The sequence below is a fragment of the Megascapheus bottae genome, chromosome 32 (genome assembly GCF_031878675.1).
Source record: "Megascapheus bottae isolate mThoBot1 chromosome 32, mThoBot2.hap1, whole genome shotgun sequence".
Lineage (NCBI taxonomy): Eukaryota > Metazoa > Chordata > Mammalia > Rodentia > Geomyidae > Megascapheus > Megascapheus bottae.
The window spans coordinates 2,286,441-2,314,169 of record NC_143540.1 but is presented as its reverse complement, the minus strand read 5'-3'; the positions used below and the strand labels follow the sequence as shown (position 1 = coordinate 2,314,169).

General features: G+C 40.6%; 1 protein-coding gene across 1 annotated transcript in view; it reads right to left on the bottom strand.

Moving 5' to 3' along the window:
* The window catches only part of Atr (ATR checkpoint kinase), a 54,835-nt gene that overhangs the window by 18,745 nt on the left and 8,361 nt on the right, over nucleotides 1-27,729 (bottom strand). Inside the window, exons 8-30 of the mRNA XM_090323453.1 lie at nucleotides 27,205-27,357; nucleotides 25,935-26,127; nucleotides 25,455-25,717; nucleotides 25,166-25,356; nucleotides 24,843-24,943; nucleotides 24,413-24,584; nucleotides 22,842-23,015; nucleotides 21,176-21,370; nucleotides 18,657-18,842; nucleotides 17,560-17,652; nucleotides 17,080-17,210; nucleotides 14,638-14,781; nucleotides 12,089-12,182; nucleotides 11,143-11,268; nucleotides 9,833-10,039; nucleotides 8,819-8,932; nucleotides 7,335-7,450; nucleotides 6,889-7,009; nucleotides 5,915-6,052; nucleotides 5,369-5,579; nucleotides 3,201-3,379; nucleotides 1,762-1,926; nucleotides 629-720 (exon numbers count right to left, since the gene is read on the bottom strand). Of these exons, the coding sequence (XP_090179579.1) occupies nucleotides 629-720; nucleotides 1,762-1,926; nucleotides 3,201-3,379; nucleotides 5,369-5,579; nucleotides 5,915-6,052; nucleotides 6,889-7,009; nucleotides 7,335-7,450; nucleotides 8,819-8,932; nucleotides 9,833-10,039; nucleotides 11,143-11,268; nucleotides 12,089-12,182; nucleotides 14,638-14,781; nucleotides 17,080-17,210; nucleotides 17,560-17,652; nucleotides 18,657-18,842; nucleotides 21,176-21,370; nucleotides 22,842-23,015; nucleotides 24,413-24,584; nucleotides 24,843-24,943; nucleotides 25,166-25,356; nucleotides 25,455-25,717; nucleotides 25,935-26,127; nucleotides 27,205-27,357 (3,559 nt within the window). The remainder of the gene's footprint in view (nucleotides 1-628; nucleotides 721-1,761; nucleotides 1,927-3,200; nucleotides 3,380-5,368; nucleotides 5,580-5,914; nucleotides 6,053-6,888; nucleotides 7,010-7,334; nucleotides 7,451-8,818; nucleotides 8,933-9,832; nucleotides 10,040-11,142; nucleotides 11,269-12,088; nucleotides 12,183-14,637; nucleotides 14,782-17,079; nucleotides 17,211-17,559; nucleotides 17,653-18,656; nucleotides 18,843-21,175; nucleotides 21,371-22,841; nucleotides 23,016-24,412; nucleotides 24,585-24,842; nucleotides 24,944-25,165; nucleotides 25,357-25,454; nucleotides 25,718-25,934; nucleotides 26,128-27,204; nucleotides 27,358-27,729) is intronic.

Here is a 27,729-nt window from a genome sequence, read left to right as displayed (position 1 = left end):
TCAGCCCTAGGGTGTTCTTTTGCTCTTTTTTCACTTGCCTAATGAATTATTCTTTTCTTAAAAACAAACAAGGGGGCAGGGAGTTTGGCCTAGTGATAGAGTGCTTGCCTAGCATGCACAAAGGCCCAGGTTCAATTCCTTGGTACCACACATATAGAACAAAGCCAGAAGTGGTGCTGAGGCTCAAGTGGTAGAGCTCTAGAGAAAGTCCAAGGACAGTGCTCAGGCCCTGAGCTCAAGCCCAGGACTGGTAAAAAACAAAAAACAAAAAACAACAACAAGGACCTGACAATAGCAATGCCTGTGACAGTGCACAGTGGCAAGGCCCCTGTGTTTCCCCCGAGACCCCACTCTCTAATGACCACATCGCCCAGCCCACAGGTGGGGGTCAGGCAGGGGCTGGAGGACAGGAAGCTATCAGGTGTTTGGCTACAACAAGAAAGCAGCTGCAAGGACAGAACTAACAGAAGACAAGTGATTACATGGCACACTCCCTCTGGAGAATGCATACACCATGGATATATATGAGACATTTGATTACTTTATAAATATTAAGCTACCCAGTTCACAAATAAAGGTTCCCTTAGGGAGAGTAATGAAAGAAAATTCTTCTTTTATACATTGTTACCTGCTAGCATGCACTCCATTCACCTGAGTGATTACAGAAGAAAGCTGACCAAGACCCAACATGGATTTCACCACACCATGATAATGAATGATCTAGAAAGTTAAAAACATTTCAGATACTAATTATTACTTTACATTGACTTTGGGGACCCAGAACAGTTACTGAAGTTTGTAAAAAATAGCATTTGCCTCAGATTGCCTATTTTCTTTAGTTAACAACTGACTGGCTTGGCTAATACCAAAACCCACTATCCCGAGTACAATTCAAAGTAACATTAAAAAAAATCCAGATAACCTAAAAAAATCTCAGGTTAAATTTATTGTATGCAAAAGTACCTGATACCTTTAATATTTGTCATATTTTTCACGTAAGAAAACTAAAAGCTTATAATGTTATTAAAATAGATTTGGGGATTTATAACTAAAAAGTTAAAAGGAATATATATATAGTTTTTAAAACAGAAGATTATGAAAAATAAGGACCCTGTGTATTGAACTTCTAAAATAACATGTCAAATATGACAGAAGCAAAATCCCAAGGTGAGAAAGAATCAAAGTCTAACTTATAAATGATTTTGAACTCTTTTCCTGTCCCAGTAAACAGCTGATCCTATGAGGTCAAATTCCAATGGACTATTTCAGAGCTCTGCAGTGGGCAAGAATTGTGTGTGTGTGTGTTATACATTTGTTTACATATGCATTTATTATTACTATACTTATTTTTTAACAGTACTGAGGCTTGGGGCTCAGTACTGGGTACTATCTCTTTTAGCTTTTTCACTCAAAGCTGGTACTCTCCTTCTTTAACTGGAGATAAAAGTCTCATGGACCTTTCTGCCTGGGCTGGCTTTGAACCATGATTCTCAGATCTCAGCCTCCTGGATAGCTAGGATTATAGGCATAAGCCACCAGTACCTAGTTTAAATGTACATTTTATTTAATGCATCTATATTCCGTAATAATTGAGGGATTTGTAAGGGCGTGGAAATGACTTTTGAGATTGTCTAGAACAAGTCTCTTAATTCTATCAGTCAGGAAATCAAACATTTGCAGGTACATGGTAATACCAGTCAAGGCAGCACTGGAGCCCAGCTTTGCTGGATTCCTATGCAGTGCTCTGTTAACATATCCTACCTCGTCTGGTTCTAGCTGAATGGCCCGGTCATAGCAGGCCGTGGCATCCCTCAGCAAGCCAGTGCTCTCGTGCTCAAGGATCTGCTCTTTCAGAGATGGCTCTGCCTTCCGAATCGCACTCACTCCAGCCACTCCATCTGCTTCATGCATAGCAGCATACAATTTCTTTCAACCAAAAGAGCCAAAAGACAGAAACCAATAAGGCTATGACCACTAGCCCCCACACAAAGAGTACATGAGAAACTTCTTCAGAATAGTACTAGGAATATCTTTCAAGGCAGATTTACAATCATTTTAGCCATTTCTGGACAGTCTACTATTTCAACACTCTTATTCCACAGTAACTATTATTGACTATAAGGATTGCAAAGAACTTCAAGACTCTGAAGTTTTCTTTGAATCCAACAAATTCTGTTGAGTAGAATTCATACTAAAAAAAAAAAATCCAACAACAAAAAACAACTGTTTGTGGGGCTAACACTCAGGGCCTAGGCATGCCCCTGAGTTCTTTCTGCTGAAGACTAGTGCTCTACCACTTTGAAACACAGCGCTACTTCTGGTTTTCTGGTAGTTAATTGTACATGAACATTCCATGGACTTTCCTGCCTGGCTTGGTTTTGCATCACAACCTTCAGATCTCAGTCTCCCTGAATAGCTAGGCATTTTTTTTTAATTTCTCAGTATTTTATTTTATTTTTTAATTTTTTCCACAGTAGTAAAAAATATAGTTTATTGAGACTGGCAAAGTTTATTAGAATAGAAAGATACGTTCACAGATGAAAACTAGGTCATCTCAGAAATGAGAAATAATAATGACATATCAAAGCACTTTAATATGTTGATATCTATGACATCAATAGTCTGAGGCCAGAGATGGTGGCTCATGCTTGTAAAACCAGCTACACAGAAGGCATCGGTAGAAGGTTCACAGTCCAAGGCCAAATATACTAATGAAAAAAGTAGGGGAGGCATGGCTCAAGTGTAAAGTGTCTGTCTACTAAGCATGAGGCCCTAAGTGGGGTCAAAAGAAAAAGGAAAGAAAGGAAGGGAAGGAGGGAAGGAAGGAGGGAGGTAGAAGAAGGGAGGGGAGAGGAGGAAGGAACAAATGGATGAAGGGGACGGAATGGATGGAGATGTACTAGGTTTGAACAGGTCTTTTCACACTTGCTAAGCCACTGCTCATTTTTTAGACATTATCTCCAAGAAGTTATTCCAATCTTAACTTGCCTACTCCTATCTTCGACTCCAGAGGATAAGGTGTGTGCCTCTCTACAGAAAATCCCTCTGACTTTACCTAAGATATTACACCCAAACCCCTGCAGACACCTAATGCGCTAGTTAGTGCTCATACAGCATCCAAACACTCAATCAAGTGAACAGCAGCATTACATAAGACTGTCCGTACGAATGTCCATCACCACACCTGTGTCATTTCAGACCTGTAAAAATCCAAGATGCTCTCGAATATTTTGCTTTTTTTCTGTGATGAACGATTCAAAGTGCATCACAGCTCGAGTGTACGCTTTGGAGCGAAAGGAAGCCACTGCCAGGGTGTCCTGAGGGATGAGGTCCAGAAACCGAGTCACTCTCTCATAGCCATCTGCTTGTGCGCTTGGTACTAGCGGAACACAGAACAGCACAGCCATTAGACGTCAATTATCTGAATAAATGAAGCTAGATCAGGGCATGATAGTTTGGATGTGAATCACCAACAGGAGATGAGGGGGAAGAATGGAAGTGATGACTCCGATCAATGTATTTCAAAACCGCCATGTTGAATTAAAACCCCTTTGTTCAACTATTGAGAGAAAATTAAAAAACAAAACAAAACAACCAGTGGGAGGATGACTGCTCAGAGGTTTTTCTCCAATTGTACTATTAGTACTTGCTATAATTTGATTAATTTATGGAGTCTCTGTTCTCATTTATGATAGGAACCTCCCTTTACCAATGCTTGAAAAGGATAGCTTCAGGCTGGGAGTTTGGCCTAGTGGTGGAGTGCTTGCCTAGCATGCACGAAGACCTGGTTTCCATTCCTCAGTACCACATACATAGAAAAACCCAAAGTAGTGCTGTGGCTCAAGTGGCAGAGCTCTAGCCTTGAGGAAACCCAAGGACAGTGCTCAGGCCCTGAGTTCAAGCCTGAGGACTGGCCCAAAAAAAAAAGAATATCTTCAGATATGAACTATTATTAAATATTAAAAGACTTTTTAAAGTATATAAAAAGCACAGTTAAGTTATTGTTTATGCCTGTAAAATACAGATAGAATTCCATATTTGGGAAGTAAAGAATTAACTAAGTGCTCTTCTTTTATATTTTAAAGTTTATGGGCTGGGAGTTTGGCCTAGTGGTAGAGTATTTGCCTAGCATGCATGAAGACCCAAGTTCAATTCCTCAGTACCACATACATAGAAAAAAAAAAAGCCAGGCCGGGCCTGAGCTAGAAAGGGGGGCCTAGCTGGGCCGGAGCGAGCGGGGCCAGAAAGAGAAAGGGGCCAAAAAAAAAAAAAAGAAAAAAGAAAAAAAAAAAGCCAGAAGTGGTGCTGTGGCTCAAGTGGTAGAGCTCTAGCCTCAAGAAAGCCCAAGGACAGTGCTCAGGCCTTGAAAAACAAACAAAAAATAAAGTTTATGCTATCTTTTGTGTGCCAGTGTAATGTCAGGGCTCAAACTCAGGACTTGGCACATGGTAGGAACATGGCATACTCCTCATTCCCAAGAGTTATTCTTAGCAGGTAGAAATTTATTTGCAGTATTAGCAAAAATGATGATAGAGTTAGCACTTCATTTTCTAGTACCATTTTTACTTTCAGAAAGAGGAATAAATGTTAATGGAAAATACATTAACAGCCACATTCCAGAGAGAAACATTTTCCCCCAATACATAACTATTTTTAAGTACAGAAAATTTTAGAAAATAATAAATTACTATGATTAACAGGTATATGATAAGAATTTTACAAGTAAAGACTTCTTTGCTATTATTATATTAACTAGTATCTCCTCTTGGGCTAGTGAACTAATAAAATTAAAATTGCCTTTGAAGTTTAAAACTTAAATGAAAAAAGACACATACCCATTTAAACTATATATATATATGTATATATGTATATATATATGAAAAGGAGTGAATTACTTAATAGGGAAGGGCAGATCAACAAAAATACCAGTTTTCATTTACTTTATGCTTTATAATTATATAAATATATATGTATATTGCATATAAATCCTCACCTAATTCTAAAACAATCTATTAAGGGAAACAACCTTAGAAAAATTAGATGTTTCTTGTCCAAGGAATTGAGAACAAGAAATGAAAAAGAGGTCTGCTTTCCCCCCTCAAACAGGCCTGGAGATCAGAGCAGGGCGTGGTGAATGCCAGGCAGATGCTCTACCACTGAGCTGAGCCACACCCCATCCCAAGTCCCAGGCAGAGGTCTTACCCATTGTAAATCCACTGCTTCTTCTCAGTGGAAATAATACATGTTTACCCATTTGAGAAATGCACAAAAACTAGTTCTTTTAAAAGCAGATGCTTACACTGCAGATCTGAGACAGAAAGAGCCAATGGGCGAATGGCTGCAAGAACAGACCCCAAGTTGAACTCACCCACTGGGTGAGCCTTCTCTCGGCTCGACTTGCCCTGGGGGGTGTCCTCCGAGTTCATTTCCTGAAACCTGTGCCTCGCCCACCGAGCGAGGTGGTCCAGCATGGAGAACACGGTCTGCAGACTCAGCTGGCACAGGTCAGATGCATGGTCTTGGGCGCTTGCGCTCTGCTGGTCGTCATGCTGCAGAACCGCCATGATTTCGGCATAGACCTAGGAGATTGGTCTTGGCTCAGTGATGGCACTGGAAGAGTTTATTATCATTCAACAAATAGACTACCCGTGGGTGGCAAAAATTAGATGTTGTATCCCAAGTATTGCATATTTCTTAGATAAGTAAGAGTTTTAAAGGAATTTGATATGCTGTTAGTCATGTAGATGAATATTTGTGGTTAAACATGGTTAACTTACTTAGTAATACAGAGTAGTAATAATAACTAATAAGTAATAATAACTAATCTAATACTCCTTACGTTGCTGAAACAAAGCTTCACAAGTTTGAACCAAATGTCAGGTGTTCCGACACCAAACCAAACGTGGCCTCTCACCTCTTGTTGATCTTCTTGATCACAGCCCAGCAGGACACACACCAGGATGTGTGGCAGGAGGTAGATCGTCACCTTGAAGTCGTGCTTCATCATTATGCTACAGCAGGTGAAGATTTTACTGGCAAGTTCATGCCGAACCTGGAAACTCAAGTATTTTAGCAAGGGAGAGGTAACAATGTTCAAGAAGAAATGCACTCACTACCTTATATATGCAACTGTCATACCACTGTGCATTACCCTGACAATAAAATTCAATTCTAAAAAATAATTTAGGAAGAATAAGTGGTTTTACACATTTATTTTATTGACTCCCAAATCTTTTTTTTTTTTTTTTTTTTTGCCAGTCCTGGGGCTTGACTCAGGACCCGGGCACTGTCCCTAAGCTTCTTTCACTCAAGGCTAGCACTGTACCATTTGAACCACAGCACCACTCCCAGATTTTCCTGTGTAAGTGGTACTGAGGAATGAAGCCCAGAGCTTCATGCATGCTAGGCAAGCACTCTACCACTAGGCCACATTCCCAGTCTCTATCCCAAGGCTCTTGAATGGCTGAGACTCCTACAGACAACAGAGAGTGGTCTCAGCAACCTCCAGCCCAATGGTCTCCCTTCCTTTACAGCTCTGTTACAATGCATCAATGAAGTAGACAAACTTTCCCAATAAAATATTTTATTCATGCAATATTGAATTTACTTTTTTAAATCTGAAGCAACTAAAAATCATGCTCTGGACTAGCATATTTAAGTATGAGATTCGCATGTTAAGCAAACTGGAGATGAGTCTCACAGGCCTTCTTGCCTGGGTTGGCTTCAAACCATGAAACTTAAACTTTAGCCTCTTGAGTAGCTAGCATTACAGACATGAGCCATCAGCTTATTAGTAGATATATTTTAACCCCTATGTATTCAGATAGATGTTCTTGTTTCCTTTAGAATTTCTGTTCAGTTAACAAATTCTGAAGTGATGTCGCTTACCTTTGTGATAAGATAACCTGCCCAAGATGCTGACCAGTCTGCAAAATTATTACCTAATTTACTTAAATAAATTGGCTTCTTCACTTCAGACCAATCTGTTGACTTCTGAGAACTCTTATATCTGTAATTTTGAAATATATGGTCCCATTTAGATATTTATAAAGAGAGCAGAAGAGATTGTATTAACTTCTTCACTAAAGCCTAGTACTACATTTACTAAACCAAAATCTAGACAAAAATTTTCCATATCCTTTTATTCCTTAATACTGGTAGTGAGGCTTGAACTCAGGTCCTAGCTTTTTCCAGTAAAGCTAGTACTCTACTACTTGAGCCACAGCTCCACTTTAGGCTGGTTTGTTAAAATTGTAGGTGTGAGCCACTGGCAGCTGGTGCTTTATCAGCTTTCATAATGTTATTTTGTGAATAACTGAAAACAAGATCCATACCTGGTATTTAGATGAGGTTCTAAGATTTCCCGAACATGCTCAGGAAACATCTTCCATAACTGAGAACCTTGGCTGTGGTTCTGCATCTCTCTGCAGTCATAAATAGAAAGAAGTTCCTACAAACACACATTTTACATTTGTTATTGAGAGTGATAAAATATTATGTTAATAACTACATATAGTTATGAAAATATGCAGAAAAAGAAACAAAACTTAATAACTTACAATTCTGAACTTCTTTAAGACACTGTTTCAATGCTTTAAATCATTTAGACTAACTTACTTAGGGTTACAAAGTATTTGAATAGGAAGTCAACTTATATATATAGAAATCAAGGATTAGGAATAAATTGGTGCTAGGTGCTAGTGGCTCACACCAGTAATCCTAGCCATTTAGGTGGCTAAGGTCTCAGGTTAGCAACTCAAAGAGAGACCAGGCAGGGCTGTGAGACTTTTTTTTTTTTTTTTTTTGGTGGGTCATGGGGCTTGAACTTAGCCTGGGCACTGTCCCTGAGCTCTTCAACTCAATGCTACCACCCTACCCTTGAGTCAAACCCCACTTCCCGTTTTCTTGAGGTTAATTGGAGATAAGAGTCTCAGGTCCTTTTGTGCCCAGGCTGGCTTTGAACATTGATCCTCAGATCTCAGCCTCCTGACAAGCTAGAATTACAGGGGTGAGCTAGTGCACAGGGCTAGGGCTGTGAGAGTCTTATCTTTAATTAGCCCTAAAAAGCCAAAGTACCAGCCAACAGTGAAAAAGCTAAATGAGGGCACCAAGGCCACAGTACTAGCAAAAAAAGAAAAGATTAAAATATAATATATTTAATAATATATTAAAGTATAATATAATAATGCTGAGTGCTGATGGCTCATGCCTGTAGTCATAGTTGTTCAGGAGGCTGAGACCTGAGGATTGTGGTTCAAAGCCAGCCCAAGCAAGAAAGGCTATGAGATTCTTATCTCAATAAACCACGAGAAAAACAGAAGTAGAGCTGTGCCTCAAAGTGGTAGAGCACTAGCCTTGAGCAAGAAATCTCAAGGACAGCACCCAGACCCTGAGTTTAAGCCCCAAGACTGACCAAAAAACCAAAAAACAAAACAGTAACAACATGTACTCTTTCTTTGTTGTTGTGAGTCATGAGGCTTGAACTCTGGGCCCGAGCACGGTCCCTGAGCTCTTCAGCTCAAGGCTAGCCCTCTACCACTTGAGCCACAGCACCACTTCCGGTTTTCTGGTGGTTCATTGGAGAGAAGAGTTTCATGGACTTTTGTGTCTGGGCTGGCTTTGAACCACAATCCTAAGATCCAGCTTCCTGAGTAGCTAGGATGACAGGCGTGAGCCTCTGGAGCCCAGCTACCATGTGCTCTTTAAAATGTTTAACACGAGTGTTTCTATTACTTAGATAACACAAATGTTAGCTAACTGGTTCACAAGAATAGAATTTACCACTTTCTCCCAGTTCACCACATCGAAGCACCCTTACCTGAATAGCATAAGCTGCTGAATCTTGAACCCGGCTGTTATCCGCATATGCAAGGTAAGCTCTTGTTAGTTCCATCAATAATCCATAGGCAAAGTTTAAATCTTCTACTCCAGTCTTAATGAAAATGAGAAAAGTGTTCAATGATACTTGGCATATGTATGGTGGTGGTGGTGGTGGTGGCGGCGGCATGTGTGTGTGTATTTTTATGTGCATGCCAGCCCTGGGGCTTGACCTCAGGGCCTGCACACCACCCCTGAGCTGCTTTGCTCAAGGCTCGATGAGAGGCTTACAGACTTCCTGGCCTGGGCCAGGTGACGTTTAGCTCATTTGTTAGGCTTTGGATAGGATCATCAGAGAAGGCCAGGGCCAGTGGCTCAAGCCTACAATCCTAACTAATCCATTGGTCGAGATCTGAGAACTGTGGTGCAAAGCCAGCCCGGAAAGACAAATCCTTGAGACTCCTACCTCTAGTTTATCAGCAAACAAGCTGGAAACGGAGGTGTGGGTCATGTGGTAGAGTGCTAGCCTTAAGCAGAAAGACACGGCTGAGCAAAAGCACAAGGCCCAGAGCTCATGTTTCAATACTAGCAACACTCACCCCCACCCCTCACCGAAAAAGATTAGGAAGCTTATTTGCAGTAACACAGTACCAGAGATTGGGCTCAACCTTTATGGCTTTTGCTAAAGGAGTCCATAAGAGCACTAAAAAATAAGCTCAGAAGTTAAGTTTTCTAATTTAGATCAAACGTCACTAAAAATAACTTGAATAATTACTATTTGAACTCAGGCCTCATAACTTGTTAGTCAAGCACTCTACCACTCGAGCCATGCCTCCGGTCCACTTTCCAGATGGTGTCTGCCCTAGTTCTGCATTCCTCTGTTCCAACCTCTGAACTGGCTGCAATTATACGCATGCACCACCATCTCTAGCCCTTGAATATAGTTCTTTATAAGCAGAATATATGTCTCAGTGGACTGGAAAATCTTCTTGTCATTCTAAATGACCATGCTTACCACAAATGTAAAATCTTTTCCTTGGGTTTCAGTGGTTGAAAAATCTAATCGCCCAGGATCTATTGCCCCCAGCTCCCCTAAGCATTCTCCACAGAGCAAGCGAGCGTGAGAGTTGGCATCCTGACAACCTTTCAAAAGCACAGTCACCAGCTGGGAGATAACAGGTTCAACGGTCTCACTACTAGTTGCATATTTTATCAGTTTTTCCTAAAATAAAAGTAGAAAGAAAATTAATATGTAACTGGTTAAATAAATATATATTTCTAGAATAGAAAGCTTAAAAACATTAAGGGAAAATGACACAATTTCCACTGTCTGTAATCTTTTCAGTTAGTTTTTGATGCAGTTACACAAGATAGTTTACAGTAAGTTCTGCTAAACAGTTAATATTACATCAGTATATAAAAATTAGTATGAGATAGTCTCAGTAAGTTTATGCAGTGGGATAGCACACATATAAACAAATAATTAAAATATAGGACAAGTATAATAACAAATACATGTACATAGGGAAGAGGCAATAAAGAGGAGAAAGAACTCAGCACATTTATAGCAATCAAATTTGTGTTTGGGGTCGGGGGGTCATGGGGCTTGAACGCTGGGCCTGGGTGCTGTCTTGAGCCCTTGACCTACAGCATCACTTCTGGTTTTCCGGTAGTTAATTGGCTCTTGGACTGGCTTTGAACCGTGATCCTCCTGAGTAGCTAGGTGTGAGTCACTCCGCTCAGCGTGATCCAATATTTTAAATACAAGTTTTCACACCAGAAAGGTAAGAATTACCTACGTTATACTGCCAAGGAGAATAATAAATCTCACTGATGGCTTGAGAAAATATCTTAAAATTCAACTGTGAAATGTGAAATGGTAAAATTGTTGATATTTTATATGAGAGAGAAATTTCAGATATACAAACATATAAATCTATACTTAAGAAGATGCAGTAAGCTGAAAAATAGCCATAAAATTATGACCCTCCAAAGCAAGAAAAATTCTGCAAATCTCTGGGGTTCAGGCTCTAAGGCAACTCACCGATTAGTAATTTTTGGTCAGAACTGATAATCTAGGTTAATGAAGATGAGTCCTTCCTTCAGTGAATCTTCTGTCATTTCTTCGTGAACCCTCAACCTTCCTTCACCATAATTTTTAGTTATGTCACAGAGCATACCTGATTTTTTTAATAGCAAATAATGTTTATTATAACTAATAGAAGGGTTACAGTTATATTCGCCATATAGAAAGTGCATTACTTCACACACATTGATACCCCTTCTCATGTTTTTGTCCCCATTTTCCTCCCCTCACCCCCATACCTGATTTTTATACAAGGTTTCCTTCAAGCTTGTGAGAGCATGAATGCGAACATCCACATTTTCGTGTTGAATTGCCTTCATGGATAGCTGAAGTGACGTCTGAAGGTCAGTACTCTCAGAGGTCTCCTACAGAATGAGCAGAGAAGACATGACCTATCCATACCCTAACCACATCTCAAGGCCTGAGCCATGGAAAACTTCCCCTTTAATAACATTAGATTAGTCTGGGAAGATGGCTCAATGGCAGCATGCTTGCCCAGCATGCATGAAGCCCTGGGTTCGATTCCTCAGTATCACATAAACAGAAAAAAACAGAAGTGGCACTGTGGCTCAAGTAGCAGAGCACTAGCCTTGAGCCAAAGAAGCTCTGAGTTCAAGCCCCAGGACTGGCAAGGAAAAAAAAAATCTGTTAAACCGGGTGTGGAAGTTCACTCCCATAATACTAGCTATTCAAGAAGCTAAGATCTGAGGATCTCAGTTCAAAGCCAGCCAGGGCACTAAGGTCTGTGAGACTCTTATCTCCAATTAGCCACTAGAAAATCGGAAGTGGGGCTGTGGCTCAAGGGTTAGGGCAGTAGCCTTCAGCCAAAGAGCTCAGGGACAGCGTCCAAGCCCAGAGTTCAAGCCCCACAACCGACAAAAAATTAATTTAAAAAATAACAATTCCATTTCTTCCATTATAGTTCTCAGAGAAAAGAATTTTATTCTAGCTTCTTCTCTGGGGAGCTGTCAGTATAATCTGCTGAGCTGGGTAGGAAAGCACAAGAATTATATTCTTTGATCTATGATGTTATGGATTTCTTGTAGCATTATCTAGTCACCAGGAATTAGCCATAAGATTAGGATTATCTGAATTCCACATGAATCTCTAAAGGATCTTCACTCAATGTATTAGGAATCTAAGAAAATTTTAGATCTTCTAAACCCTAAAAAAAAAATGTAATACCTTTCTATATTCCTGGAGAACTGCTTTTATCTTTTGTAATTCAGGATGATCAGGTAAAAAGTATATTTCATGAAGAAAATCTTGCACAGCATCCCTGACAAACAGATGAAAAGCAATTAGTTAAGAATATATATATATAGGGCCGGGAGTTTGGCCTAGTGGTTAAAGTGCTTGCCTAGCATGCATGAAGACCCGGGTTCGATTCCTCGGTACCACATATGTAGAAAAAGCCAGAAGTAGTGTTGAGGCTCAAGTGGTAGAGCTCTAGCCTTGAGAAAGTCCAAGGACAGTGCTCAGGCCCTGAGCTCAAGCCCAGGACTGGCGGGAAAAAAAAAAAAAAGAATATATATATATATATATATAATTTTTAAAAAAAGATAAAGTTGAAATTAAGCTCAATCTAAACCACAGTTAAAGTGCTAAGTGGCACTTTTATCAACACACAAAGCAATCTTCCTCGCATGACTAAGATTTTTAGTGAATTAATACTGGCAAATAACCAGAGTTATAGCCAAATGCTGGTGGCTCATGCCTGCAATTCTAACTACTCAGGAGGCTGAGATATAAGCCAGCCCGGCCAGGAAAGTCGGTGAAACTCTCATCTCCAATAAACTTCCCAGAAAAAGCCAGAAGTGGTGCTGTGGCTCAAGTGGTCGAGAGCACAAAGAGGTCCAGGCCCACTACTGGAGTCCCAGGACACACACACACACACACACACACACACACACACACACACACACACACACACTCACATGCCTGCCAGCTCTCACTTCTGAACTCTGGAGAGCACTGGGTCACCAAGTAAGAAGTCTGGCCACCACCAGGCACAGGACACAGAAAGAGACAGACAGACTTTGGAACTAAGTGGAAAGAGGGAGAAGCCCACCAGAAATTACCTGCCAGTAGAATATGGCCAGACCAGTGACTTCTGGTATGACTGACAATTAAAGAGTCATCTGAGCTCAGACTACACTGGCAAATTCTGAGCAAACAACGAAGGCCACCGTTTTGGATTGATGTCTAATACAGCAAGAGATGAGCAAAGCCAACCTCCAGACAGACATTGTCATCTAAAAACACAACCGATGTTCACCCAACAAATCATCTTTATTGAGGCTACAGTATTTGCTTCCAATAATATAAAGTCTTCCTGGTCAAAATGTAAGAATTTATCATGTAAGATTTTATTAATGCATGCAAATTACCATGTGCTATTATGAGCTAACAACTGTGCTAGACACAGAGGTTAAAAAAAAAAAAGGCAAAATAATTCCTTATTCAGGGGGCAAGGTCTTCTACCTAAATCTGAGTAGAGAAATGACTCTACCATGTACTACTTACCAGTCAGAAAACACAACTATACAAGAACATCTATGTTGAAATGGCACAGAAAAGCAATTTTTTTCCTCCCCCCTGCACTTTTTTTTTTTGGTACCAGTCCTGGGGCTTGAACTTAGGAACTGGGTGCTGTCCGTGAGCTTCTTTTATTCAAGCTAGCTACGCATACATTTACAGCTTTTATTGTGGGAAGCGGGGTAGTTTATGAGAGATAAGAGTCTCACATACTTTCCCGCTGGGCTGAATCAAACCATGATCTTCAGATTCCAGCCTTCTGAATATCAGCTAGTAAAAGCATGAACCATCAGTTCTCTGGTTAGGAGATATTTGTTTTCTGTCAGTTGCAGAGCTTGAACTCAGGGCCTGGGCACTGTCCCTGAGCCTCTTTGCGCTCAAGGCTAGCACTCTACCACTTGAGCCACAGTGTTCTGATGTTTTGTTTGTTTGTTCTTTGGCCAGTCTAGGGCTTGAACTCAGGGCCTTAGTTCTGTTTTTGAGCTTTCTCAAGGCTAGAGCTCTACCACTTGAGCCACAGTACCATTTCTAGCTTTTCCTATGAATGTGGTACCAAGGAATCGAACTCAGGTCTTCGTGCATGCTAGGCAGGCACTCTACCACTAGGCCAAACTCCCGGCCCTGAGTTCTGGTTTTTAAGCGATTAATTGGAGGTAACTCTCACAGGGACTTTCTGCCCCAGGGGAACTTTCAAACTGTGATCCTCAGATCTCAGCTCCCTCAGTAGCTAGGATTATAAGCATAAGCTGGTGCCCTGTTTAGAGATGTCTTAAAAGACCATTCCATTAAGAAAATGAATCTCACAGAAGCTTATGGGTGGGTGCCTAGTTGAAGGCCAAGGCAATGAAGAATTTAGCATTTTCCAGTAAGTAAGGTGTGGCAGAAAACAAGTAAATAGCTCTCCTAACACTTCTCATGCTCATCACCCATCTGTCGTTACTGTGAGAAGACAGGTTAAGTTAACGTCACACTTTCAAAATTGGCATACTACAATTTTTCATTGCTCATCTATTAATGAATGGTTTTGAACAAATGGAAAGAAATACTACACAACATGTGCCAATGACTTCAGCTTATGGATAGATGCCAAAACTGAAAAACAAGTGAATGGTTCCACATGACAAACAATAATTATAGTAGTTTAGTGACATAAAATCACAGTGGAAGAAGCTGCTGTTTTAGTGCTATTATAATACCTGTTGTCAATGATGAGATAGTGAAAGATAGCTGCGGTTTCCTTAGGCTGGATGTGAATGAGAGGGAGCAGTGCCACTATCACATGACTGAGCAGGGAGCCCAGGTAGGCGTGGTCCAGACACCGGGCAAAGCAGTCCCACGCTCTATGAGAGAAAGAGGAGAGACAAAAATCCAGCCCGCTGCTGTGTTTAGGATCTGTAAAGTTGTAACCATCAGTGATGATGCATTCGTAGAACACATTACAAGGAATCTTTAAAATGTCAACTAAAGACCAAAAGTATGTATTACACTCAAAGTGATCTGTAAAATATATTGAGTCAGAAAAGCAAAGGAGGAAGAAATCTTTTGCGGCAGGATTGATAAGTAAAATTCCAAGTGACCGTGTAAGCATCTGCTTATAGAGATGACCCCTGATTAAATGAGTTCAGCTTGAGGACAGTTCACTTTCCGAAGGTATGGTGATCAATACTACAATTCTTTCTTGTGGCACAGGAGGCCAGTTTTCAGTCAGTCATACAATCATGAGGATAAACTGACATGGGACTTAATAGTAATCTATTGTATTCAGTAAATTACAGATACTCTGTCATGCTGGAAAGCAGAATCTGTAAAAAATGAATTGAGACATACCAAAAGTTGCAGTGCTAATCTGAAGGGACCCCTACTAGCTAAAGGAAGAACAATTTTGGTGATAAAAATGAATAATCAAATTCATCACACTATGTGTGATTAAAATCCTATCAAAAAGAAGAAAATTTTAAGTAGATATTGCTGCAGAAAAACTGATATTTTCTGAAACTTGTAAAGTATTGTCAAATATTTATCGTGCCCATCTGCTGTAAATTATAAGAATCTCGCCTAAACCAGGTATAGTGACACTTTTATAACCCTAGCCCCCGAGGCTGAGGCAGGCTGATGGAAAGTTCCAGGCCAAGCTAATCCACATAGCAAGATCCTGTCCGAAAAAATTAAAAAGGTAAAAGAAGAATCCCACTTAATCAACATAAAATAACAAATCGGAACTCACTATTTTACCACCTACAAATGAGATAATAAATTCAGGCAATAGTTACTGTTATCAAAATATTAAATTTAATGTTTTAAATATTAAACATTTAAAAATAAATGTTAAAATATTGACAAATTAGTAACAGCATTGTAATAAGGAGATTCAGACTAATTAGTCTTAACATTACTAAACATGGAAAATCGGTATTATGTGTCTTTTTTGTTGTTGTTGTTGTTGTTGGTCACGGGGCATGAACTCTGTGCCTGGGCGCTGTCCCTGAGCTCTTTAGCTCAAGGCTACGGCCCTGCCCCTGGAGCCACAGCACCACTTCCAGTTTTCTAGTGGTTAATTGGAGATAAGAGTCTCTTGAAGCCAGGTGAGGTGGCTCACACCTGTAATCCGAGCTTCTCAGGAGGTTGAGATCTGAGGATCAAGGTTCAAAACCAGCCTGGGCACTAAAGTCCATGAGACTCTTTAACACCAAAAAACAAAGTGGTGCTGTGGCTCAAGGGGTAGGGTGGTATCCTTCAGCTAAAGAGCTCAGGGACAGTGCCCAGGCCCAGAGTTCAAGCCCCATGACTGAGGGAAAAAAAAAAAAAAGAGTCTCATGGACTTCTTTCTATGCCTGGTCTGGCTTTGAACCGAGAGCCTCAGATCCTGAATAGCTAGGATTATAGATGTGAGTCACCAATGCCTGGCTATTGTGTGTCTTTAATGTTTTGAGACAACAAAAACACCAAATCCCAACTATAAAAAAAATTAAAACACCAGGGCCGGGAGTTTGTCCTAGTGGTAGAGTGCCTGTCTAGCATGCACGAAGACCTGGGTTCGATTCCTCGGCACCACATACATAGAAAAAAAAAAAGCCGGAAGTGCTGAGGCTCAAGTGGTAGAGCTCTAGCCTTGAGAAAGTCCAAGCACAGTGCTCAGTCCCTGAGCTCAAGCCCAGGACTGGCGCATAAAAAAAAAAAAAAAAAAAAAAAAAAAATTAAAACACCAAAACAAAAAAAACTAAGCCAGGTGCCAGTGGCTCATGTCTATAATTTTTTTTTTTTTTGCCAGTCCTGGGCTTGAGCTCAGGGCCTGAGCACTGTCCTTGGACTTTCTCAAGGCTAGAGCTCTACCACTTGAGCCTCAGCACCACTTCTGGCTTTTTTCTATGTATGTGGTACCAAGGAATTGAACCCGGGTCTTCATGCATGCTAGGCAAGCACTTTAACCACTAGGCCAAACTCCCGGCCCCTCATGCCTATCATCTTAACAACTCAGAAAGCTGAGATTTGAGGACTGAGTTTAGAGACCAGCCTAGAACAGGACAGGAAAGTCCATGAGACCCTTACCTCTAGTGTGGAGCCATTTTCCCTCATACAGCTTGGAACTCAAGTTAGCACAACTAGAAAATGCATAAAAACAAACCTGATGGGTCACTTACCTGCAACACAGTTCAGGAAAATTGTCCTTGAATCGAAGGCCAGTTCTCAGTGTGGTCATCATCTTCACCCTCACAGAACTGACATGTTTGGGTCCCATCAACTTCATCAAAGACATCAAACTGTTCAGGGCCTACAAAGTAACGGTGCTTTCAGACAAAGCTTCTAAACCAGCTGCCTGAAGAGAGGAGCCCCAGCCACAAGCGCTTCCCACCCAAACCTAAGGGGAGCAGCAGAAAGGGCAGCTGCCATTTTCAACTTCCGTGGAAATGAGCACTTAAGTCCTGAGTCATGATTATCCCCTCTACAGCTTCTATTCTTAAGATTCCTAAAAAGGGTATGCAAATTGTACTCAGCGATCCAGTCATAGGTCCGAATATTCTGTGAATGCAGCCAAAAGATGCATTCACATAGCTGTCTCCTGCAGGTGCTGTATGAATTCTCTTCTAGTACTCTGGAATGCAACAATCCTGCTTACTTACCATTTTTTTATCTTCAATGCCAACACTGGAGCTCAGTAACTGCATATTAAAAAACGCCAAAATGCCTAGCAACTTAGGTTGTAAATAATCAGCCTATGGAAAAACAAAACAAAAATCACATTTTATATATATTTTTTTGGTTGGGGGGGAGCTTGAACTCAGGGTCTAGAATACTGTCCCTCAGCAATTTTGCTCAAGGCTAGTGCTCTACCACTTTCAGCCACAGCTCTACTTCTGGTTCACTGGATATTCTTGGGGGGGGGGGGGCACGCGGGCGGGCAGGAGTTTGGCCTGGTGGTAGAGTGCTTGCCTAGCATGCACGAAGACCCAGATTCGATTCATCAGTACCACATACATAGAAAAAGCCAGAAGTACTTGGCTCAAGTGGTAGAGCTCTAGCCTTGAGGAAGCCCAAGGACAGTGCTCAGGCCCTGAGCTCAAGTCTCAGGACTGGCAAAAAAAAAAAAAAAAAGGTCTCAGGGACTTTCCTAGGTTGGCTTTAATCCTCAATTCTCAGATCTCAGCCTCCTGAGCAGCTAGGATAACAGGCATGAGCCATGGCCTGGTGCCCAGCTTGAGTCTCTGCTCTGACGTCTTAGTTTGCTTTGTCAAGGGGGTTATAGTTGGAAGAGGGCACAGGGTTCCAATACAGCTATAATATAGTTTTAAAATAATGAAGAAGAACCTAAGGAGGAAGGATGGGAGGTGACATGGATCAAGATGAACTGTACTCATAACCTGACATGCTGTTCATTCAGTTTAATATGCGTATTTTTCAAAGTTAACATGGCAACAATACCATCTGTATTCATGCAAGTCAGATCAACCTTTTTCCAAAGCAAAGATCCCAACTCTAATTTAAAAGACAACCCAGAATGTGATGAAGGGAAGACACTGTCCAAAAAGAAATGCACTCTTTACCTGACTTATGGAATTGTAAACCCTCTGTACACCACCTTATAACAACAACAATGTTTCTTTAAAAAGGACAATCTAACCATTGGGAAATGAAAAGGACAAAGAAAGTTTCTTCAACTTCTAATTGTGTCCTCAAACAGGAAACAAGGCAGATAGCAACGTCACCCAATGGTCCTCACCATGCGTTCTGGTGACATGGCATCTCGTGGGCCCTGGCAAGGGTCATCGCTGGAGGCAAACGAGGCGAGGATGGACAAGCCATTGAACACCTGCTGATAATGCTCTCCAAGGCGCAGCAGCAACTCGTTATGCAGGCCTTGGAAATCCTGTCTCAGCAGACTCCCCAGCTCAATCTCCGTTTCATTCTAACCCCAAAACAGGAAAGGGAAAGTTTTATTTTTCTTTCTGCTGATATTCTGGAAGTAAATATATTGACTTTAACAGGGCAACAGTCAGTCAGGAGCTCTAGTCAGGTCACGTGATTTACTAGTGAAACGAAGAGAAGGCATGGGAAAAGGCTTCCAGCCCTCTTCTTTTCCCATAGTTCCACCATCAGGAGCTCTAGTCAGGTCATGCGATTTACTAATGGAACGAAGAGAGGTATTGGAAAAGGATTCTAATCCTCTCCTTTTCCCATAGTTCCACCATGGGTCACATGTAATGAAGAAAAGTGAGCAGACTTTACTTCAAAACAAAGCGTTGAAAGCTGATTTTATCTAAGGCCATACTAATATCATCAGCTTGATACTCACAAACTCTGGGAGGAAATACAATATAAAGGCCTTGAACAGTTTTTCTGGACAGAATTCTGGAGTTTAAATCCTAGCTCTGTCATGTATCATATGTGCTGTGATTTGGGAAAGTTACCAATGTAACCTCTCTCTGCCTTTATTCCCTTTTCTGTAAACAAAAACTAATACAGGGTCAAGAGTTCCTAACTAAGCCCAAGAGTCCCAAATCTAAAACCTGAGCATTGATTTGATACCACAAGGCAAAATGCAGACATATTTAGGTATGGTGATTGACGTCTGTAATTCCAGCCACTCAGTAAGTGCAGTTGGCAAGATCCTGAGTGCCAGATCAGCTTCAGGAAAGTTACCAAGCAAAAACAATTTTTTTGGTGGTGGGACTCGAACCCTAGGCCTGGGTATTGTCTCTGAGCTCCTCGGCTCAGCCTCTTGAGCCACAGCACCACTTCTGGTTTTCTGGTGGTTAATTAGAGGGAAGAGTCTCACAGACTTTTTAGTGACTGGGCTGGCTTTGAATCATCGTCCTCGGAGCTCAGCCTCCTGACTAGCTAGGATGACAGGTGTGAGCCACCACTCCTGGCTTTGAAAGCAAAATTATACAGGCAAGGATGGCTTGTGGTTCAAGTAGTAGTACATCTGCCAGCGTGCAGTTTTCCTGTTATCACAAAGCCATGAGTTCAATCCCTAGCACTTCAAAAAAAAAAAAAGAGTGCAGTTATACTAAAAAAATTGTATAAATTATCTTCAGGCTCTATATTTAATAAAAAATATATAAAGAACATAAGTAAATTCTATGTTTAGACTTTGGTCCCACTCTAAGATAGCTTATTACAAATATGCAAACATCCCAAAACTGCAAAGAAATTTGAAATCTGGCCCCAAGCATTTTGGTTAAGGGACAATCTGCCGTCCCTACCTTTCTCTCATTGAGCAACCTTGAGGATTAAGTGTATTAATCCGTATAGTAATGTGGATCAAGCAGTTCCTAGTACGTAATATGCATTCCACAAATATTTATTTTTATCATTCTACCTCTATATCACACAGATTTACTTCTTCAAGAGGAATAAATGTTAGCAATATTCAACAATTCTCACGTGGAAAGATATTTGCAGCTGTCCTATTATGAAAAATGAAATGTCAGAGAAAACAAGTCATATGTATATTTCTGACAGTCTTAAGAGTCCTCAAAGACACTTGCTGTATGATATCAAAAAAGAAACACAGCTATAACTTTAAATTTAAAAAGAACTATTGTAAGGCCAGACACAGGGCTTCATGCCAATAAGTATCAGTTACTTGGGAGACGAGATCTGGAGAATCACGGTTCAAGGCCATTGTGGGCAGAAGGTAGTGACACCTCTTCACAACAAAACAGCTTGGCATGAGTGTATAAGTAGGACTGCAGGATTGCAGCCCTGGGCAAAAATTTAAGACACTAAAACAGCCAAAGCAAAAAGGACTGGATATGGCTCAAGGGGTAGACATTTGCCTAGAAGGTGCACGTCTCAGAGCTAAAACCCCCAGAATGTCCAAAATGTTTTAAGCAAAAACAAACACCCAATTATATACTACCAAGAAACTGGGTCAAATTATAAGCAGAGGTCAAGCAACTAAAATAAGCACATACATTACATAATACTTGAAGATGTTCGTCTCTTCCTGTAAGATGTAATTACTTGTATATCATTAGCTAGCTTATCTTTGATTGACCAAGAATACCAAACGAAAGCTGCTAACTATTCTATCCCATGAGGGTGAGATGATCAAGGAAAGTAGGAAACGAATAACAACATTCAATATTGTCCCAGGACGATGATGACATCTCCTAACATTTAAGCTTATTCCAGTGTCCGCTATAAATGACTCGGCCTCTCAGTCCACTTGAATGTCAGGACAGGTTCCTTATGATGCTAACTTCAAGGGCAGAATAAAATGCACACAAGTACCTTCAGATAATGAAGGGCACGTTCTAACTCATCTTTGGAACAGGAACAAACCAAGTGAGAAAAGATATATTTGAAGTTATTGATTAAAATCTCTCTGCGATTGACATTTAGCTGTTTTCCTAAAGTTCGAATGAGGGCAGACGCTGCTGGGCTGGCTTTGGCAGCAAGGTCGGGAAGTAGAACCTGCAACGTCCGCTGAAAAAGAACACAGTGGTCATTTACATACTCAGATCATACTCAGATAAGCTACATCTTAGATGCTGGACACATCAAGAGGCTGCATGTGAGTACATCTGCAGTCAGGCTTACGATTTATTCACTTGACTGATACTTATGAGTATCTATTATAATTCAGAGTCTACCAATATAGCAACGAGCATGCTAGGTAAGCACTGGTGAGATGCTACGTCCACATTGCAAATGTGGAGAGAGACACAGGAAGTAAGCAAATATAAACATGAAGGAGATCATTTCTCCTGTGTGTTGAAATAAATACATGCTCTAATAAAGAATTCCTAAGTCAGATATATTCTTTCAACTATCTTGTATTTACAGAATAACTATAAGTGTAGCTGAAAACTTTTAAAAGATGCAGTGATGCAATATTAAAGAAAACCTTGAAATGTAGTACCTAACATCTTAACACTATAACAAACCTAGTTTCATTACAACTTATTGCCTGTAACTTCTCATTCATAAGACATACACAAAATCCAAACACAGACTATTTTGGCCTTGGCTGAAGGTATGACTCAAGGGGTAGACAGCACCTACCTGCCCCACAAGCCTGAGGCCTGAGAACTTCCATACACACAAGCAAAAGAGACATTCCGTTTCTTCACAGGGTTTTATTTTGGTCTAGTTCTGCTTCTTAGATAATGTAGACATAAACAATTTATCTATGTCTTATGGTGAAATGAATGAATAAAAAGGTATTTTCTGAAATACTATACCCTGTCATATTTCCGTCTGGAATGTAACAAACCCACAAGCAGTTTAAATTGGGTAAATATAGTACCACTGCGTGAGAAAATTCTTTATCAACTGCTATTGTTAATTTACTAAGACTAGGAATAAATTTTGCTATTATATATTATACCTCAATCCCAGTGAATTTCAGAAGTTTCCCTACTATTCTAGCATTTGAACTGCAAATGACACCAATGTTTAAATTGCCAGTAGACCCAATCATAATATTTAAGACACAGAGGCTCAAGGAATTCACCAAACCAATTGCATAGCTAACTGTCTAGAAAAAGGAAAAGTCAACAGTCTAATCATTTCAGATAAAAGTAAAAAAAGCATGAAAATGTAAAGATCTAGGATCCATATGATCTCAGTACATTTGCCAGATTTCTCCTCAGAAAGAATGAAAGTAAGCAAGCAAAGGAAGGAAGGAGAGAAAGAAGGAAGAAGGGAAGGAGATAAGGAGAAAGAAAGGAAGGAAAGAAAAGCCTAGGATAAAACGCATAACAGGGGGGTGGAGGGGAGGGAAATGGGGACCAAGACATGTGAAAGGGTATCAATGTATGTGAATTAATGCACCTTCTATCTGGCAAATATCATGTAACCCTTCTATTAACTACAATTAAAATTATCCCCCCCCAAAAAACGCATAACATATTGTTTGAAAACCACAGTGAAGTTACAGCACAAGGAAACTTACACTAAGGAAACGATTAAGGTCAGGAAAGTCAAAAACGTTGGCGATTTCAGACAAGGTATTTAACGCCATTTCTCTCTGGTGAGCCTCATCTTGCATGCGGGTCTGGTCCGTCTTGTACTGGGTACTACCCGACAGTGCCATCATCTGACTCGAGTGGAGGGTTTCCACCAAAAACTACAATAGAAACAACTTTATTTGTTTCCACCCAAGGAAGAAATTTCAATTCTTTTTTTTTTTTTGCCAGTCCTGGGCTTGGGCTCAGGGCCTGAGCACTGTCCTTGGACTTTCTCAAGGCTAGAGCTCTACCACTTGAGCCTCAGAACCACTTCTGGCTTTTTTCTATGTATGTGGTACCAAGGAATCAAACCCGGGTCTTCGTGCATGCTAGGCAAGCACTTTAACCACTAGGCCAAACTCCCGGCCCCTCAACTAATACTTTTTAAGCTGATGGAAAGGACATTATCAACAGTGTTCAATATTATTCAAAGTGGCTCTTTCAATTCTTTTAACAGTCTTCATAAAGTAAATGAGATTACCATCTCCCTTTTAGTGATACTAACCAGGCTAAGTAAAACAACACAATCATGTTTATCACACCACAAATACAGGATAAAGCCACTATGTTACCATAGCCTAAGCTCTCAACCATTCACTAACTATTCCTTTCTGAAAGCAGAGTACCATATCCAAAATATCAGCAATTTATCACTAAAAAGACAAAGGAAGGTATCAGATGCCGGTGGCTCACACCCGTCATCCTAGCTACTCAGGAGACTGAGATGTGAGGATCATGGTTCCGAGCCAGCCCATGAGATTCATCTCCAATTAACCATCAGAAAACAGGAAATGACGCTGTGGCTCAAGTGCTAAGAGTGCTAGCCTTGGCCTTGAGCTGAAGAGCTCAGGGACAGCCCCACAACCGACAAAAAAAATAAATAAATGCATCTAAGGATAGAAGATATTCAATGAATTGTTATAAGAATTTCCTACTCTTAGCCCGGCAAGGTGGCTCTCATCTATAATCCTAGCTACACAGAAGGCTGAGATCTGAGGATCATAGTTCAAAGCCAGCCCGGGCACTAAAGTCCATGAGACTCTTATCTCCCATTAACCACCAGAAAGCCAAAAGTGCGCTGTGGCTCAAGGGGTAGGGCAGTAACCTTGAGCTGAAGAGTTCAGGGATAGCACTCAGGCCCAGAGTCCAAGCCCATAACTGACCAAAAAAAAAAAAAAAAAAAGAATTTCCTACTCGTATTTTTTTTCCTACTTTTGCAGGTCAATATGCTAAAATATAAAACTTCAGTTCCTTTAAAAGAAACATACAACTTTAAGAATAATCTTTTAAAGCAAGCAAAAATTAAATATCATATATGTCTTTTTGGTTTTTGTCTTTTTTTTCCATAACATTGCCTGGTGTGGTCTAGAACTGCTGGGCTGAACTGATCCTTCCATCCCAGCCTCCCAATTAGCTGGAACAAAAATAAGACACTGTCTAGCTTCTTCTTTAAAAAAAAAAAAGAATCACTCAAAGACTGCTATTGCCTATAGTAAAGATGAATGCTGACTCTCACCTGACAAATGGGTTTCTTATACTGACTGAAAAAATTTTGCAGTTTAACACTTTTAGCCGCTACTAGAGCTCGAATTTCCGTGTATGCTGCTCCAGAGACAGATGCTGACTTCGATAACAAACAATGCAACAAGTGTAAGAGAGCAAAAGGTACCAAATCTCCTTTTGCTGCCCTAAAAAAGAAAACCAGACATATTAAATAAGTTCAGAAAAATGCAAATCTATAAATGAATAGACGCTAGGTCTCATATTCTTTCCATAATGTATGTTTTTATTTCTTTCTTCTTGTTTTCTGTAGAGTACTGAGTGCAGAATGCAGGGTCTGCCACTGAGCTGAACGAACCCCAGCCCTCCTCATTTCTAATACCAGGCAAAGGAGAGAAGACAGTGACAAAACCTACATAAGAGAGATTGCAAATGTGCTATTATACCTTCCAATGTCGCCTGTTGTAAGGATCAAGGTATCCTTCAGTTCATTATTGCGTGAGATTTGGGCATGTGTGTATGCTTCCTTCATTCTTAAGACAAAAAGCTAGAATAACAAAATTTAATGGTTAAAAGAAAATTGAGAGCTAGGTTTATGAAAACTGTTCAAAGTAAAAATGATTAAGATGCCTCTATAAAAATGATAATGACTCCTCTATAAAAATGATCCAGCAGACTCCTCTTGAAGACCCCTCTCGGTATGGGGAATCTCATAGCTTTTGTTTCACTTTCAAAACAATTTTGAAAATTAAGAAACTAAAAGATCAACCTCTTTTATAAATCCATCTTCAGAGTTCAGCGATTCCAGTATGTGCTTAATATTTCCACTAAACGCCACTCGAACACCCTTGTCTGGATCTTCCATTAGATTCAACAGGGCCCCGAGAACAGCCTTCACGTCCGCTTCATCTTCCTGAAAGTCAAGATGCTTACACAGGTGATGCAGGTTGTCTATGAAAGCTGGAGGGCAAGAAGACGCGTATTTAATTTGGCAGGTTACAGAGCATAGTATACAGTGAAAACATGGCTACAAATATGCTACAGTCACAATTACTCACCAAGTTTTATAGGACTAGGTGTTTGTTTTTTCAGGAGGAAAAGGAATGGCTTGCAAATGGAAGCCTTCAGCTGGAAAGAAGAACACTTGATCTGAGACATGGCTTTCACAGTCTTACAGAAGAGGCCCACAGGGCCGTGGCCAACATCAGGTTCCACCAGAGAATTGCTCAGATCGAACATGCCATGAAGAGTGCAGATAAGCTGGCCGAGGATGCAAGCAAATTCTTTCTTGACCATGTCAGAATCGTCTTTGACTTTATCTCTAGGAAATACAAGACAACAACTTCTTAACGTATGAGATAGACTTGCTGAAAACACAAAAAAGACAAAAATCCAGAAAAGACAAAGGTTAGTAGGGAAACAAATTCTGAAATGAGGAAAAGCAATCTTTGATCTACACTGTCATTTGCATAGACAGGTAGAGAGTTGCGATTTTCCCAAACCCAGTGATACAGTCCCGTGAAAATATGAATACCTACAGAAGCATCTGAGGAACTGTGTCACAGGAACTCTGCTGTTGCAACAAGATAAAAAAACCATGAACACAACTGGCCCGGAGGACTTCTTGAGAACTCTGCAGGGCCCAACTGTAAACCATTGTTCTCCACTCTAGAAACAGTCTTCTTGGAAACAGAGTCAGAAGAAACACACATCGTGACAGTGCCTGAAGTGCTAGGAGAAAGGGAGAAGGGAATTAAACCAGATTTCTAACAGTGGTAAAATTTACACACATACATATTGATGTAGAATGTGAAATTAAATAACATTTGAAGTACACAGAATATCTAAGTTAAATCTCGTCAGAAAACAAACCAGGAACACTGGAAAAAGCCCTCATACAACAGTAATAAGAACTCTTGTCAGACAGAACAACATAATAATCTCTATAAAGTTTTTCTTCTTTGCAGTCCTCCTACCTATAGCTTCCATGCAGCTAGGACGGCAGGTATGCCCTTGCCATGCTCAGCTTCTTGCCTGGACTGACCTTCAACTTCAACCCTCCCGACGGCTGACTCTGGAGTAGCTGGAGATACAGACAGGCCCCACTATGCCCTGCCTAAATATTTTCAAAAGTAATCATGTCATGCCTGGGTGAGGAGAGGTTCTCATATTCTCTAAACAGGTGTGAAAATGGGCATACCTTTGGAGGACAATACAGTAAAACAGAGTGGACAATTAATCCTTACAACTCGGGACTCATTCCCAAGTACTGACCTCAAACTTCACTGAGCACGGTAACCTCAGTCAGTTCATCTGAGTAGAGCTTAACATGCTTGGCCTTGGTGTGTGTGTATGTGTGTGTGTGTGTGTGTGTGTGTGTGTGTGTGTGTGTTCAACTATTTCACAAGTTTCTTAAAAACAAAGATACCCAAGGGTATATATCTCAACCTAGAGGGCAGTCTTTTTTATTACTTTCCAAGTACTCCTCCTTGAATTAAAAATGTTTCTTCCTTAAATTTTTTTTTTTTTTTTTTTTTGCCAGTCCTGGGCTTGAGCTCAGGGCCTGAGCACTGTCCTTGGACTTTCTCAAGGCTAGAGCTCTACCACTTGAGCCTCAGCACCACTTCCGGCTTTTTTTCTATATGTGGTACCAAGGAATCGAACCCGGGTCTTCATGCATGCTAGGCAAGCACTTTAACCACTAGGCCAAACTCCCGGCCCCTCTTCCTTAAATTTTTGAAAAAAAAAAAAAGCATTAGAAACTCTACGTAACAGAGATGAATCAAAACAAGTTTTGGGGTCACTTACAGTAGCTGCCTGAAACCCTCTGGCTTAGTCTCAGAAGATGAGAGGCGAATGCAGGAAGCTTAGAAGGGTCATCAGCAGAGAGGGAAGAAAGCCACGGGAGTGAGAGCATTGCACACAAATCTTCCACGAATGCATCTTCAAATGAACTTTTTACTACAGAAACACAAGAGGACATCCGTTATGTCTGTTGCTTAATCATATGAATGGCATATTAATGTATATCAGGCAGTTGTGTGGGGGGAGGGGGCCCCCTGGACCTTAAACTTAGGCCCTCACATCTGAGTTTTTTCACCTGAGGCCACCACACTATCACTGAGCCACACCTCCACTTCTGGCTCTTTGATGGTTAATAAGAACTAAAGAGAGCTACTTCTGAGGCTGATATCTGAGGATCATGGTTCAAAGCCACTCCAGGCACTAAAGTCTGTGAGACTATTATCTTCAATTAACCACCAGAAAATAGGAAGTGGCGCTATGGTTCAAGGGGTAGGGTAGTAACCTTGGGCTTGTCCCTTGAGGAGCTCA